Here is a 16,685-nt window from a genome sequence, read left to right as displayed (position 1 = left end):
TTTAATAATCGTTGACATCTTGTAGCTTGTGCTTTGTTGTATATCTGTGAACTGGCTGCAGTAACACTATAAGTTCCCTTTTGGATTTGTGACATTAGGATACTTCCATCAAAGGTGTTCTAAATGATGAATAGCTCAAAGCTTTCTAAACATTTTTATACTTAATTTTTTTTTATGTCTTCCAAAAATGTTTCCCACAGAGTGTACAGTTACAGCTCCATAAATAAGATGGGTAGAGGCGAATTGGTTATGTTGTGATACCCAAATCTTGCCAACAGGGGGCGATGTTTGTCTATTAAAAAAAACAATATTGACCAGAGACTATGCTTAATCCAAACACTGCCTCAGTACTCAGAACTTTATCAGTTTGTGCACGTTTTGTTCACAACATTGCGTGTTTTTTAGGATAATAAATATATGTACATTTATAATTTCTTCCCAAACATGTCAGTTAAGACTGAACCTTAAATGACCTGAGTACACACAATCAAACCACATTCATTTCAAGACCCACCATTCTAACAACATGTTTCTTTTTTTCACTCGATCAGAATGTGTTGGTAGTCAACAAGTGTCAGGATTGGAAACATGGGTGATGTGGTTCAATGGTATATTCTGGGTGTCCTTTGTGTAAAATAAGGGAGCTATTGTGGATGAAGCCCACGCAGTAAAAGTTTGGGGGAGAGGGCAACAGCTGTAGCATAAGTCATGCATTCTAGAAAAGTTCTTGGGCCCTGAACCAAAACATCTGTCTCTGTCCGTAACAAGGCTGCACTGAGGACAGGCTTGGGCTCTTTGATGCTCAACAGTATTCGTCTTGCTTAACACCATCATTTATGTCACAGTTTATTTAAAGGAAAGCTAAACACAGCCCAGTCACACTTAGTGTAAACTGTTTTATTCTCCAGACAGTCTGGCTAAGAATAATGGCTCAGCAATACTTGAAAACAAAAAATTTCAGAGGAAATGTATATCTTGCATGAGATTGTTTTAAGCAATTCTGAGCTGTGCCTTTATGTTGTTTTATTAAGGCTAGATTTCTGCGATTACTGCTGTCAACTCACTGCGTAACAAATGCTTCCTGTTGCCTTTTGTTCCTGTAATTATCCTGCAATAGCAGTGTGGGGTTTGACATGTGGCAAATCCACACTGATCCATACAGTCAGTGTTAAACAACTACATATGTTTTATATTACAGATAAGTAACCTTCATAATAAGTCCACAATTCTCCATATTTTAACGAGGGTCCTACCCTTGATAGTTACGATTACAAAGATTTTAGTTGAATGTTTAATGTTTAATGCATATTTATAACTTAAAAAAAACTAATTTTTATTTCAGCAAATAAAAAAAAATCCTAAAAGGCCCAGAAATATGGACAAAAACAAATTCCTTTAAATGCCTTTAAATGGAGTTTGATGGATTTTAATAGCACTCTGGCACTTTTTAAGAGCACTTCTTCAGATAAAAGCATGCAGACAACATGAGATGGTCTATCCTCATGCTCCTCTCTTAACAGTGACCTTTCAGTAAGTGTGTCTGGCAACCTTCTGCTAACCCACTGCTCTCTTCCATCTCAAAACAGCTGACCGTTGTCTGGCTCTGAGACTAAAAGCCTGCTGAAATGCTTCATTCAGAGCCATAGAAAGACTGCCAGCTGAGAGAGAGCTACTGTGCACACGTTTTCCTCCTGATTCCATTAGGTATGCCATCCCTTGGGCTACTGTGGGACACTAAATTCCAAAATGATGGAGATAAAAGATATAAAACTAGTTCAAAATGCCATGAATGTTCCTTCATGTTACTTTGAAGGCTGGGTGTCTGCATCCTGTTAACCTACTTTAATTACCCTTTGTTCACTTGTAAGCAGATTTTGGACCCACCATTTTTCCATTACAGAGTGTCTGTTATGAACAATGCTTTCCATGGATGTCTGATATTCGAGCAATTCTGCTCAATCCATCTGCATTTTGGAATAAGGAGGATTGTTTTCATACAACATTTTAGTACACTGGGAAGATATTGCAAGTCCTGTAATTAGTAAACAGTCATTTAAGGCACCACTCTGGTTAAAAATGGTCATTTTTATTGTGAAATGTGTAAATATTGTTCTTTGGTTCCACACAAAATGTTTTACAGTACAGCGTGCAGTGTCTATTCCTATGAATTTTGGCCGATGTTTGTTCATCCACACATTAAACAGCTCTACCAAGGTTAATCAGACAAAACACACACTACAGTGGTCTCACTGAGCTATAGGATTGCTTTTCCAGCCTCTTGGAAACATCTGAATTTGTCAATATGTGCAAAAATATGTCAGATTATAAAGATTTTAAAGAGGGTAAAAATATACTTATATGTTTAGTATTTTTTTCCCATTGAGGCTTTATGGAAGCGTTTTGTCTGTCAGATCTTGGCTAAGGAGTCTATTGAGTGGGTGTACATAAATGACACACTTTTGCCGAACAAGTGTATAGTTCATTCTGTGTCTGTTTTTCATAGAAACAGTTTTTGCACAATAACGTAAAGTAAACCTGACCTGCACTGCTTGTGCATGAATAATTTTTTTGTTTCAACTTAAACCATGCAAACATGCTACATGTATATAAAAATAAAATAAAAAAAACAATAAAAAAACAACAGTTTAAAACAAACAAAACAATTAGTTTTTCTCAAAATCAGATTGACGACACTAAATTTGGCTTAAATTGAGATAACAGTCAATTAAACAAATATATACCTAATTACCATCAATGCGGTCTTTGGCATTCACACACAATACTGAACATTTTAACCTATCCATTTTCCCTGGTTTGTTGAATTTTGTTTTGCTGTAAATCAGTTAAATACCTGTTCCCTGCTCACAGAAAGATTATTGGTTGTGCATGTCTTCTTAGAGCAATGGAGGTGGGGTTAACTTCGGTTTTTCACAAAATCGCAGAGTTTACTGGACTCGGGTCATTGTTCTGCTGGAGCGACTGTTCAAAACTTTCTGGAAAAGATCATCTGAAATAAAATAATGTGAGCAGTCATTTACAAATCGCTTTTACTTTCATCATTAGAAATGAAACCAACGGAATCAAATACAATTTATTTTATTTCAAAATGAGTCGTTAAATAATATTTACCATTTTTTAGAACTTGTGTGCCAACCTGTAAGAGGGAAAAAAACACCAGTTACAGTTTGCTAACAAAAATTTTTTTATTTAAACTACAAAATCTTTTTTTTTTTTTTTTTTTATCTCACCCTTGCTGCAGCAGTACGCTTTCCTGAAGAGTCCACAGCCTGGTCACTCACAGCTTTAGGAGCTAAACAAATAAAATCCCAGAAATTGTATCAAATGACTGAACTGTGCATGAGCTTTAATTAAGAGTGACACTTAGAAGAGCAAGAGCTTACGCAGTGGTTTTATGATTGAATTAACGGCATGGACGACTCCATTAGTTGCCATAATGTCAGCATCAACAACCTGCACCCTGTTGACGTACAAAGTGGAGTTCCTCTGGGGGAAAAAAAATTGCTTAGAAAATGATTTGGCCTATATTATGAATGAGTTGGCTATTGCCAAAACAAGCACAGTTCCACCAAGATACATAGAAACTTGGGAGAAAAAAGGCTACAGTTTTACATAGAGTTGCTGTGTTCTCACCATGCCTAGCTCAAGCATCTCTCCTGACATTGGCTTCATTCTGGTATGAGAGGTCACGCCACCACTAATTAGAAACTCATCACCTATGTGGTACTTCAGAAGGTTGGCAAGCTCTCTGGGATCCCCTGCATAGACCATTACACACAGCTATGAGTAATCTGAGAAAAAACAGGCATGTGGAAGTACTTTCAAGAAGATGAACAGCACCTATTTTGTGTTTTAAATTAAAAAAAGCCACAGAACAAAGGCAAGCACGGTACTTTGAATTTTGTTGAGATCAGCTGGGGGCATGGCACGGAAAGCCTCGCTGGTGGGGGCAAAGATGGTGTAGGTCCCTTTCTTGTTCAGCAGCTCAGTCATGCCTGCTCTCTGAATATTGCCAACCAGGGTGCTGTGCGGTGGTAAATTGGATTATAATCATTAAGAATCCAGCAAATTTGGCACATTTGTGGTTAGTAATCATAGTAATACAAATGTTCTAGCAGAAAATTATTTCCTAAGCAGCTTCACTATATTAAGTGACAAATTATTAATATATTTATTGCTTCTCCCCCGAACTGTTGCCACAAAGTAGGAAGCAAACAACTGTATAGGATGTCTTTGTATGATTAAACAAATACATTTTCCTTTCATTGAGCTTAGACCATAATGACAACACGAATGTGAAAAGCAAGGTCCATGAAGACCTGATTTACCAAGGGAGGAGTGGAAGAACTCACTCAACTCTTGTGGATGAGTGGGCAAATCTGTACAGCCATGTTCCAAAATAGTGGAAATCATTATAAAATAGATCTAAATCAGGAATGGGATGACCTGATTTATTACATATGTATATAATTGAGAGGTGTGCCCAGGATCAACCGGGACAAAGGCACAATAAACAGAACTGACAAAACAACCTTGAAGCCTCTATATGGCAAGTTAGAAGAGTAACTTTTTAACTGTAGATGGTTTACTGGTGTTCTGTGGTGGTTGAGATGTGACTGAAGGTCAGTTTTCAGACTTTTAAGACATTTAAAATAGTTAAAAACAACCTCTAGTATTTTGAAAAGTTAAATGAGAACATACATGCAGAAAAATAAAACTTATTAGAAGGCATTATGATTATAAACTTATGATTATTAAGTTTGAAATATCTTCCCTTGCTGGGTTTATTACCCTTTTATTAATTATTTAATGAGAGACTACTTGATAAGAAACAGACAGGTTCATCTGTTTTAAACTACTGTTCATATATACGTTTTAATTGTCTAAGTATTTATGTACATTTGAAATAACCTTAAAAAAGCAGATGTTGTTGATCTGTAAATGCAGATTCCAAAAATGTAAAAAATGTCTAGACTGACAAAATTTGAATGCCAAAAAATGAATAAATTCTTTATAATACTAAGGTTAGAACTTGTTGAGTGGACAGTGAATCTTCAGATGTACTATATAGAAAACAGGAAGCAGCTGTATGTACTCTTTCAATCCTACGACTCTGTTAAAACCATTACACCCCTTTCCAGCGGATCTTCTCCTGCCTGAGAATTTATGGAGGTTTATAACTTCAAAGAGGACTACTAAAAACACAAACTAGCCTCACATATCCAGGCAGCACCTGTGACATAATAGGCTTTGTGTCTGTGATTTTTTTTCTTGACTTTTCTTCATCAAAATCAGGTGTGGGTTGGATATTTGCTGTGATTTTTGCTGCTCACCTGAAACGATTGTCTGCTTTTAGAACATCCATAACAGTGCCCATGGGGGGAGCCAGAAGCTTATCCACGATGAACATATTGCCATGGCGGCCATTCTTGTCATGGGCAGCAATACAGGCTCTCTCGATGCAGAGGTTCTGCAAAAGGACAGAGCAGCCGTAAGTTCATGGTGGTTTGCTTTACCCATGAGGGATGCTGATTTTGTGTTTCTTGGATGACCGATGGTGTGCAAGTCAGCGGTGGAAAACGTTAGAATGAGCCAGAGGAGAAGTTTCCAGTGCTCTGCAAAGTCCATTACGCAGAAGTAATGGAAGACTTAAAAAGCTTAAGATACATCACCAGTACAAAGAACATGAATGGAAATAAATGCTTTGAAACCAATGTGATAATTATTGAGTTTGTCTGGAGTTTCATCTTATCCTCAGACGTAAAGGAAATACTGGAGGCCAGTCATAATCATAATAAATGATCAAATAATTTAATGATCCACGAAAAACCATAGAGACAAAACAATGTATTATGAATTCCATATTATGTAATGCTTACGTAATGTGTCATATTGAAAGAGGAATGACAAGGCTGATTTCGAATGTAGGGGGAAAAGAACGAAAACAAATGTAATTTCCCCAACGGTTTATAAAATATAAAAAATAATCAATCACTATTTAAACCACAGCATAGTAGCTAGCATGATATAATCTCTGCTTTGTTAGAACTGCGGTACGACATATAACTTGAAGTATAACTTACATTTCTATACACAAACACTCTAAGTTTAGTTCCGTCAATGGTTTCCAGCTCCTGTCCATGGTACAGACCCTTGGAGGCGAGTTTACCCTTCAGAACATGGTTCCTCATCAGTTTTCTCATCTCAGGTGTCATTGAAAAACTCCCTGTTCACAATTATAAGAAGTGCAAATTTAATTAGGCTCAGAACACTTATTAATGTAGGTAATAAACAAGCAGATGCCTGCAACCCAACCTTTAAAAGCATCATTTTGAGGTACGATCACAGTTAATGGTTCTGAGCCCGAAAGCTGATTATTTAGACCAGCATCTGTGAAAAGCTTAGTAGCCGTGGAGACTTGTGGAAGACCTTCAGCAAGTTCCTTTAGAGTCTTAACTATAATGAAAAGAAAAAAAGTGCTTCTGTTAATATAACACAAGGCTGAAAAGATGAGAATGATTATGAGCATTTGTGGAGGTACCTGAGTCAGGGAGGAGAAGATCATTAATGTAGTGGACAACTCCATTGATGCCCAGCTTGTCTTTGTCTGTAACAATGGCTCTGCCATTAAGGGTCATCTCATCTCCGTCACAGCCCACCTCAAGCACTGTACCCTGAAGTGTTTCCATTGGAGTCCCAGCCACAATGGACTCGGCACAGTGCATGGTCTTCAGAATGTGGTAATTCAACAAATCTGGCAAAAAAATAAAAAATATAGACACAATACTGAACTAAATAAAAAATGTTAGGCTTGAATGTGAAAAGATAATTAATTTAAGTAATACAGTCATATCATTATATGTTCTGCTAATGCACATTCTGTTAATGCACATTGAAATTCTTTCATAAACAGACAGACAGACAGACAGACAGACAGACAGACAGACAGACAGACAGACAGACAGACAGACAGATAGATAGATAGATAGATAGATAGATAGATAGATAGATAGATAGATAGATAGATAGATAGATAGAAAATATAATGAAAGCTCATTCCAGAAACATAGAATTTATTGTAATAAAAAATAGGGGTGTATATCCCTGGAATGGGATGCATTAAATAAAAACATGTGAATATAATTGGCAGGAGTTTATAGTTTTGAACATACAGTGTCTATTAGAGTGTCTGATGTGGAAGGTCTACATAATGTTTACACCTGGTGTCCTTTTGGGTGTTTTTGAAATGGACAAAAAAAATATTGGTCCTGAACAGTAGATTTGCTTTTGCGTATTTAAACCTTTCTTTTGGAAAAATTAACTAATGTACAACAGGCAGACAATTACATATTGTACATCATGTATATGGTAAAACAGCTTTAGTTATTATACCATTGTGCATCTAACCAGTGTTCATTAGCATGTTTAAAATAATTGTTTATATAGAATCATATATGAAGTTCATATTGATATTTAAACTTACCTTTAAGAGCAACTGGATCGTTGAAGATTCGTCTCAGCATATCTTTAGGAATCTTCTCAAATGCTTCATTGGTTGGAGCAAATAGTGTATAAGAACCCTGATTCTCCAACATTGTGGTAAGTCCAGCATCACTGACAGCTTGCTAAAATAAAGAATGAAATGTGAATTCTGTGCAAAAATAATGATATCTTACTTTTTTTTCAGCCAAAATTAGAACATCAAAATACAGACATATACAGAATAAAAATACACAATTGTTGACTTTTTATTGGATTGTCATCAAAAATTTGAGACAACCATAGGTAGACAATAAAGTGAAAGAAACATGACATCATACTTGCAGTGTTGACAGATCATCATCAGTGTCAAGAAAAGACTGGACATTGTTGGTGACAGCTGTGATAACTCTGTCGACGACATGCACTATTCCATTAGTAGCATGCTGGTCTGTCTTCACCAGCCTTGCACAGTTTACAGTCACAATCTAAAAAAAAGCATTTACATAGTAATAGTGTTAAAACAGTATATTTGCTCATTTAGTCTAAATTTAGTACTAACCAATACATTAAAAACAGTGATTTTATGTAATTTGTACCATATACTCATATGTATACAGTGCATGCTAAATGTTCTCGCTCAGACACCAGTGGAAAAAATAGTGTAAAACTAAACAGCTTGGCACAGACTGACTCCACAGAGCAATGTTAAGTAGCTTGAGAAGGGAGAGATAAAGTAAACAGCATAGCACTTTAGGCACTACTGTAAACATAAATTCTGGTATTCTCTTCGGTTTAATCATAGCTGTCAAGATAAAAATCACTTACTCCATTTGAATAATGCTGGATATGAACATCAAAATCCTGGTACATTGACGCAAAGGAAGAGCCATGCTTGAGGTCATCTGAAGTCAAGCGTTTGTTAATCATGTGGTAGTGCAATGCATTGAGGAGTTCAATGTTAACATTGCTCACTAAGGCATCCAGAATTTCCTAAATTAATAGTGGTATATTATTTTCGGTTGTTCCAATAGACATCAAATACAATTACTGAACAATGCAAAGTGCAATATCTGGAAAGAGTAAACTTGGCATTGGTTACAAAGTCATTTAAAAACACTACCATGTGTACTATAGTGCACTTACTATAGGAAGAGCAGCCCAGGCTTCGTTACTTGGGGCAAAGAATGTAAAACTGCCAGGTCCCTCAATTTCCTCTCTCAATTTTGCTCTGTCAGAGTACATCTTAGTAGTAGTAGCTCCAACGACCCCCAGGGTACCATAAATATTCACCAAAGGAATTGCTGGTGGAAGTCAGGAAGAGCATTCATCATATGGATGTAAATAATCGCAGACCATGTAAGTATTACTGGAAAAAAATCATTGGTTGACATGATAACAGTAAAAATTCAAACCTGCAGGACAACCCTTCTCTCCGAGCAGCTTTTCATAACCAGGGCAGCATTCATAGGTAACCACACTGTAAGACAAAGATAAATGTAGTAATCATGGTTTTACACTACAGAAACAATCAAAAAGTTGAACTCAATTAGGAAATTTCACTTTGATTCATAGATTTCATTCATAGATTCATAGAAAAATTGTGTATTTCACTTAGATTAGATATTTGCAATAATTTACAATAAAATTATCATAGCAAGGCAACACTTACAATAATACTATTGGTTACAATATTAGTAATGCTAATAGTAAAAATATATTATAATATATCAATATTTATTTATTTATTTCACACGGTCTAAAATATAAATCCTTCCTGGTTGTATGCAATCTTTGCATTTCTAGTACATATGATTTATTATTTTTATTTTTTTTGGCAAATCCAGCCAAACAAAGGTATCTGTTAGGATATACAGTAGCATCAGACAATGCATTATAATATCTGAAAAGCTTTCTATTCATATAACTAAAGCTATTTCTGTATCCTTGTATATTATTTAAATAAATTCTTGAGCCATATCATCTTTAGTTAATCAGACTTCAGTGTATAAAAAGACTAGACAGATTTGATTATTCTACTGTTTCCAATTAGGTTTATTTCCAATAGATGCCCTCTAAGGCATCAGTTAGACCTGGAAGGCTATCAAATGCAATATGTTTTAGGGAAAATCCAGTGACACATCAGCAGGCAGAGGAACCTCCAGAGCTGGAGTGTAGAGACACATATTGAAGTAATAACCCTTGCCAGTTCAGACAAAAGAGATATTGTTAAGATCTGTTAAGCTAGGGTGCAAATACAAAGCTACTGGTTAGTGAGAAACATTTGGTTGTTCTAGTAAAAAAAATAAAATAAAGTAATATAATTATCAACCTATAAATATCACCTGTTTTCAATTCCACTGGATGTAAAACTTGAATAAAATATAGATTATTTAAAAATGTAGGCAAAAAATATATTTTTATTAAATAGCATGCACATTTAATATATTTTCAGGAATCATTTATCTTTGTTGGTCCAGTAGCAGTGCTATATTTGAATTATCTTCACAGAAGCTATTTGTGTAGATAACCAATACTGATTTCATTATACACATCATAAACAAACGAACCACAAATGAAAGGTCAAACTAGTGATTTTTTTTTTTTTATCTTTTACACTGTGAAGGCATTTCACTGGTAGGGTTTGGGCTTACTTTGAGTAAAGAGTTTCAAAACTTATTTTGACTGACCACCTTTATACTATGATGAATTTCTAGGTAACAATCCTATTAAGGATATTTCTATCCTAAAAAGATGAATATACCCATGCGCAGTGCAGTGAGAGGGATCACTAGATATGTCAATGAAAATAATCAAAAGTATGTAAATAATATTTTGCTGCCTTAAATTTCACCAGAATTTAGCCTAAATTAAGACCTATGGGAGATTTTGGATTGACATGTTAAGTGGCAGAATATCACTTAAGAATAATGTTCATCACTGGCATTCAGTTCCAGAGACATGTCACATCCATGTCAAGCTGTTTCTACAATAAATAGTGGTGGTATATTGAATTGTTATTTTATTCTCTTAAATGGTGTACTAATTTAACATTAGTTCTTTGTTGAGTAATCTTTAGTATGTGTCAGTCAGATAAAGAGGAAACTCTTGAGATTAAGGAATGGAGTACACTTGTAAAAGGTGAAAGCAGACTGAACTGATTATTATAACAGATGGTAACTCAACTCTTATTTGTTCTCTGCCAGCAAAACAACAGTGGTAGTCATGGACTTCAGACAAATAAACAGCATGGGTGGGTAATTCAAGCACATTGCAAATTTCTAAATAATACGGTAAGGGTTTTTTTTTTTGTTTTTTTTACCAGAAGAGTTGTGAAAATTGAAATGTGGTAACACTACAAAGGAAATATTTGCTATATTTAATATTTGCCTCACCATCACATATACAGCCTGCTGAGTCTGTACTTTGTCTTGTTCTTCCTAAAAATGTCAGTTCCTACAATTGCATGGATGTAAAAAAATAAAAAAAAATAAAAAAAAGCGCAATTCCCTTAGCAACATTCTATAATTATTTACCACCCGTTTAAAATAAATCTGTCAACGTTCTCTCTCAAAGTCATTTGAGCAATGTTGATAACAACAGCGAAGAAAATACAGAGTGTAAATTCTCAATGTGACACTGTAGAGCAGGGGCAAACATTTTTTAGCATGAGAGCTATATGAAAATGACCAAGCCAAAATGATCTACCTACTATAAAAATGCATACATAAGTATCTTTTTTTTCCATGTCATGCGATCTACTCACACTACCTTTGCAATCAACCGGTAGATCGACGTTTTGGGCATGGATTACAGGGCAGGGCAGTCAGGGTGGTCAAGGATTCATGCATAGCAAGGTGCTGAGATTCTGGTAAAGGAGCCCAGAATTTGTTTACCTGTGCTAGGTCAAAATCCAGAAACAACTGACTCACAAATTGAGTAAATATGCTCACTTTCAGTAACCACTTTATCCTTGTAAGGGTGGCAGTAGTGCTGGAGCATATACTATCAAATGAGAAACCATTCGCACACACTGTCACACACTTATTCACACACATGGGCATTTTTTTTTAGCATAGAAGGTCCTTCTAGTCAGAGGAAACTAAAGATCTCAAAGGAAACCCACACGAACACAAGGTAAACAGGTATAAAAACTTAACACAGACAGTCATGTGGCTACTTATTTTGGTCTGGGTCCTTTTGAAGTATTTGATTTAGTCAAATTGGAGTGATTTTGTATCTGAAAGTCATGAGCTCAAATCTCAGCCACACAAAGCTGTCACTTCTGTCCCCCTGACCAAGGCTCCTAACCCCGTAGCTGGTGAGTTTGGATTGGATAAATAAGTTACTTTGGATAAGGGTGTCTGCTAAATGCTGTAAATGTAAATGTCAGATACTTGTGCCAACACTTCAAAAGAAAGTTATCATTAAGATTGGCACTGCAAGGATCATTTACGAGTATTTTACCAGCAAATCTCAAGAACGTGAAACAGATGTGTAATAAAAAAGTTCAAGTAGCTATTGAATTTGCTAAATGTTATATGTAACATTGAAAAGTTTTTTTGATTGTTTGAAGTCAATGCAAGTTTTGCATCTTAAGCCACTAGTAATACTATATAAAATAACTGTAATGGCTTGCTTATGTTTCTTAGAAACCTTCTACTCTCTCCTTAGCTGACCTAGTATCCAGACACACAAGACACACAAAGAAACAGACTGTTTCTTTGCAATGCAAGCAACCATAGGCTTCCACACCCCCAAAGAGTTGAATCGGGTTCAAACTGATAGCCTTAATTTCACAAGTCAGTTTATGTCCTTTCACAGCTTGACTCGACTTCATGGTTAGTTGTGAATGATTTGTGTGTGCTTGGGGTATATTAGAGTCCTTGACTGTACTCAGTGCAAGCAGTCATTTCCTAAAGACATCTGAGCACCAACAGCAACTCTCACTTCCTCTCTGGCGTTCATGAGAACGTGCAATGAAAGAGACACTGTTTAGAAAGTAGAAGATGAAAAAAACAAGTCTTCTTCTGTCTCTGAATCATTTTACTCTTAGTTTACAAACCCTAGGTTAGGCTTCAAGAATGATACATTGCTGTGATAAAAGTGGGCATATATATATATATATATATATATATATATATATATATATATATATATATATATATATATATATATATATATAGTGCACATGTGGTTTCTCTTTGACCCTCAAATACAAGTCTGTGGAATGTTCAGGCCAGTAACCAATAACACCTTTTCCCCCCTGTGGGAACATTAAACTGGACGTCAATCAAAGAGAGCTTCTGTGGAGTTCGGAGCCTGACTCAATCCCCATGGCATATTGGAGACCACAGAATAGCAATCAAAACTGTGAACAATTCAGCCTCACAAAGACCCAAAGTGCATGGAATATGGGACACATGGAAGCCATTATTAGCATCAGTCCCCCAAGCTGAAATCTCCATCAGAAGTTCACATAGCAAACATTAGTAAAGACATATTTACTGCATAAAGAAAGAATCTACGACTCACACACAAATGATTTGTCTTTGGTGTCATAAGTAAATACACTATTTTTTTTTTTTTTTGTACACAATTCCCCTTTATGCTGTGTAAACACTAATTTCACAAATTTCCTAGAATTAAATCTCCAGGGATACTAATCCAATAACAATAACCATATATCCTAATAATATGATATAAGTACAGATAATACACTTTGTTACTGCAATGAAATACAAGATGAAAAAATATTCAATATGTAGGTGTATTGTAAAATTTTAATTCTTTTCACTATGGATATAATCTTATAAATTACATTGTATTTATTCCAACACCACTTAATCATGGTTGTTATTTTGTTGTTGCTGAAGTTAATCAGTATCAATTAACACTATTCCTGGTAGTAGTGGCACTGTTGCCTGAGGTAAAAGGTTGCCTCTACTTTTCTTATAGTGCTGTATGTGACACCTCTGCAGTCCACAAGTGTTTTTTTGGGGGCTCCACCTGAGAGCCTAATCTGACAGAAATTCGTGGCAGATATGTACAGATTCTGTGCATAGTTCCTTGTAACATAATCCCCAACACAGCAATGGTGCTTTTTGGTGGGAAGACTGGTGGCGGCATGATTTTTCCAAAAGCAATTTTCATTATTATTAGTTAAGGACATAATAACAATGTGTGTGGCCACTGCTAAATGTTTACTTTGGATTCTTATATGTACTTGTGTACACCCTTCACTGTGATGTTTGGCCTGAACAATAGAGTTGGAGTTGCGTTAGAATAGAAAAGTTCTGCCAGCCTCCTAACCCTTAAAGCCATTTATATATATGAGTCAGCTTGCTTGAATATTACAAACATAACTGATCATAAATTTATTAACTTTTTATTTTGAAATACTTATGATTAATACCCTGAAATGTTATGAATGTTCCAGCAATTAGATTATTAAGAGTTTCCATTTAAAAAAGGAGGACAGTTGACACTACCATGTACTCAAATTCAATCATACTCTAAAACTTTCAGATTTGTAATACACCACCAGTATGCCATAACAAAACAGGGTGTCCACAATGTCTTAAGAACTATTCAGTTCATAGTTAATATAACTTTTTCTCCCAGATAGCCTTTAAGACAGCCAGTGACAAAAGAAAAATGTATTAGCATTCCAGAAAATGATACAGCAGAGAGCTCAATTAAAAAAGTGCTTTCGAAGCGCAATTATATACACAATACTAGATCTGTTAACACGAGTTAACACGATTGTGTTTAAAAAGAGGATTTTTTTGTAAATAAAGACACAATTTGGCATTTGGGCAAGTGTTTATTTCCCCTATGTATGAAGACTTTTGAGATGTCCTATAGTATAAGACCTTGTCCCAAGGCAGTGATGCCTCCACAATTGAAGATGTACTGATCTGAAGGTTGAGAGTTCAAACTGCATCAAAGCCAGGGTGCCACTGTTGGGCCTATGAGCATGACCTTTAAGAAGTGATGTATCATGATTGACCCTGTGCTCTGACCCTAAGTTCTCAACAAGCTGTAACATGTGGAAAACAATATGCTATAGTGGATAATGAAGAGGGCGTGCAGACTGTATAGAGCAAAGGCTTTTGAATTACTTGAAAATGATTAGTCCTCTAGAAACACAAAAGCCACAGACTTAAGCAGAGACAAGAGGTTAATTTTCTTGAGGCTATGGTGTCTGCAAACGTTCTTTCAACAACGATGGGGAAAAATTTACTGAACCCCCACACGGTTCTAACCTGCTTCAAATTGTAGTTTTTTCAAATGTGCTATAGTTCAAAATAAGGGAGATTTAAATTGAAATAAAATGCAACTGCTTTTCTAGTGCAAAAGCAATGCACAAATCTTTAGCACAGCATCATAAAAGGTAAAATGTAAACTTTTTGTAATTTTTTAAACAAAACACTGTTTCTTTCTATTTATTATGGTTTTGCAAACTATTGCAACCAAACTGGATTAATGCAATCTCATCCATTGCCTAAAAAAAATATCTACCCCATAGAGAGTTGTCCCTGAGTGATTCCATGGAGTATTGAATACTCATTTCATGCCCTTAAATCCTTTGTAGGTGACTAAACTGTTGGGCATGTTGATACAACCATAATGGGTTCTCTTAACTGAAACCAGACTTAATATCAGAAAAATTAATCTAAAGGCTGAATTCGACATAGGAATTCAGCCAGATTCTGGAAAAAATTACTAATGCCATTCCTGAACTTCCTTCATCACTGTTTGGAAACAGTTAATCAGAAATGCATCTTTCAGCACCGTAAGCAAGGGGTTGATTTTTTCCAGGAACATAGAAAAGTCTTTCTATACAACACAAACTACAATTTGCAGAGATAAATTCCTCAACCCTGACCTGGATACAACACTTATTAGGAATTGCTTAATGTAAATAAATGTAACTTGTGAAAAATGTGTAAAAATATATTCTATTGGCATATATAGATATGCAATGCAATGCAATGCTCAGTAATCATAATCACTTTGCAAACAGACTGGGCATAATACACTATGTATTACATTACATCTTCCTTATGTGTAAAATCCTAAAATACCTAAAGTAATACCCAACAAATACAAATGATTTGCACAAAGTAGCATCAGAGTGGACTCACGTTGGTTTGCCGCATACTTTGCGGCGATACCACTGCTTGCAGTTGGTGAAGTATTTCTTATCGGTTCCTTGGACCTTCTGCATAGCGCAAACGTTGGGGCTGCAATAATAATCAAAGTTGCATTAATAAATACTTCAACAAAACGATTTTCCATAACTCTTAGTGATGTCCAACAATCATATCCTGGCAATACAAACTTCTGTAGAAAATCTTCTTTGTGTAAAACTGATTCAGCAATAGTAAGAATGAAACTAATAACTGTAGCAATGACGCACAGGATTGCACCAGAGTAGTCTAAAAGGCAAAACGTATTTATTTTTAAAACTCTTACCCATGCTGCCTTCCTCTGATCCGGCTGTGCTGAAGAACAGACTGATAGGGTGATTTAGCGCCGAGTACCGCGGCGAGTAGAGCGACAGCCAGCGCGCACAGAGTCAACCGCTTCATGATGCCGCGATCTCCGCCACACTGCGGCCGAGCGCACGCGCGCGCCTAAATACCGACCCCAGCTCTCGGATTGTAGGCGGAGCCTAACAGCAATGGCAAGTTGTTCCATAAGGCATATTGATGTGATCTCTCTGGATAAGGGTGTCTGATGTGCTACTAGGACATTAAACATAGAATTAATAATAATATATAAATAATATAAGTAAAACAATATCAATAATATAAATAAGCCTCTTTATGGCACATATATATTACACTACAGTGCAGTAATCTGCTTTATTTGTATATTGTATAGTTAAAATAAATCACATGCTAAATAAAATGCCATATTTTATTTTACCACCTCCCCTTGAATGTAAACATAGGACAACTCGAAACAGATGTGGGTTTCTACATTGACATGATGATGGCTTCAGCAAATTAATCTTACCAGTTCATTTCAGTACACAGACTTGGCCATGATCCACTCATCCTTCTAAAATGCTGATATTCCATAATTAACCTCAGGGAAAAAAAATCTCTTTTATTAGATCACAAAAATCCCATCATGCTGCATAATGTTAAAAAAACACATCTTAGACACCCACACCC

The 16,685-nt window shown here is 35.7% G+C and overlaps 1 protein-coding gene across 1 annotated transcript; it reads right to left on the bottom strand.

Moving 5' to 3' along the window:
* Window positions 1-2,065: 2,065 nt before the first annotated feature.
* On the bottom strand, window positions 2,066-16,139 carry tgfbi (transforming growth factor, beta-induced). The gene is made up of 17 exons (XM_083561597.1): window positions 15,979-16,139; window positions 15,648-15,746; window positions 8,913-8,977; window positions 8,644-8,801; window positions 8,326-8,490; window positions 7,839-7,985; window positions 7,502-7,643; window positions 6,560-6,772; window positions 6,334-6,474; window positions 6,102-6,244; window positions 5,352-5,488; window positions 3,912-4,042; window positions 3,652-3,776; window positions 3,402-3,504; window positions 3,249-3,310; window positions 3,130-3,154; window positions 2,066-3,007 (listed from the first exon to the last, which is right to left on the bottom strand). The coding sequence occupies exons 1-17, from the start codon at window positions 16,092-16,094 to the stop codon at window positions 2,946-2,948; spliced, it is 2,034 nt and encodes a 677-aa protein (XP_083417723.1). The 5' UTR covers window positions 16,095-16,139; the 3' UTR covers window positions 2,066-2,945.
* Window positions 16,140-16,685: the final 546 nt, after the last annotated feature.

This window comes from Silurus aristotelis (genome assembly GCF_946808225.1).
Source record: "Silurus aristotelis genome assembly, chromosome: 14".
Taxonomy (NCBI): domain Eukaryota; kingdom Metazoa; phylum Chordata; class Actinopteri; order Siluriformes; family Siluridae; genus Silurus; species Silurus aristotelis.
Note: the sequence above shows the minus strand (reverse complement) of the source record. Positions and strands in the feature narration are given on the sequence as shown.

Bases quoted from the DNA above. Each gene is read 5' to 3' on its own strand.
- tgfbi (XM_083561597.1), bottom strand. From the start codon at position 16,094: ATGAAGCGGTTGACTCTGTGCGCGCTGGCTGTCGCTCTACTCGCCGCG. The intron at 8,491-8,643 runs GTAAGTGCACTA...CTATTAATTTAG, and splicing joins CCTGGGCTGCTCTTCCTATA to GAAATTCTGGATGCCTTAGT. The intron at 7,986-8,325 runs GTAAGTGATTTT...GCTTTTTTTTAG, and splicing joins TCCAGCATTATTCAAATGGA to ATTGTGACTGTAAACTGTGC.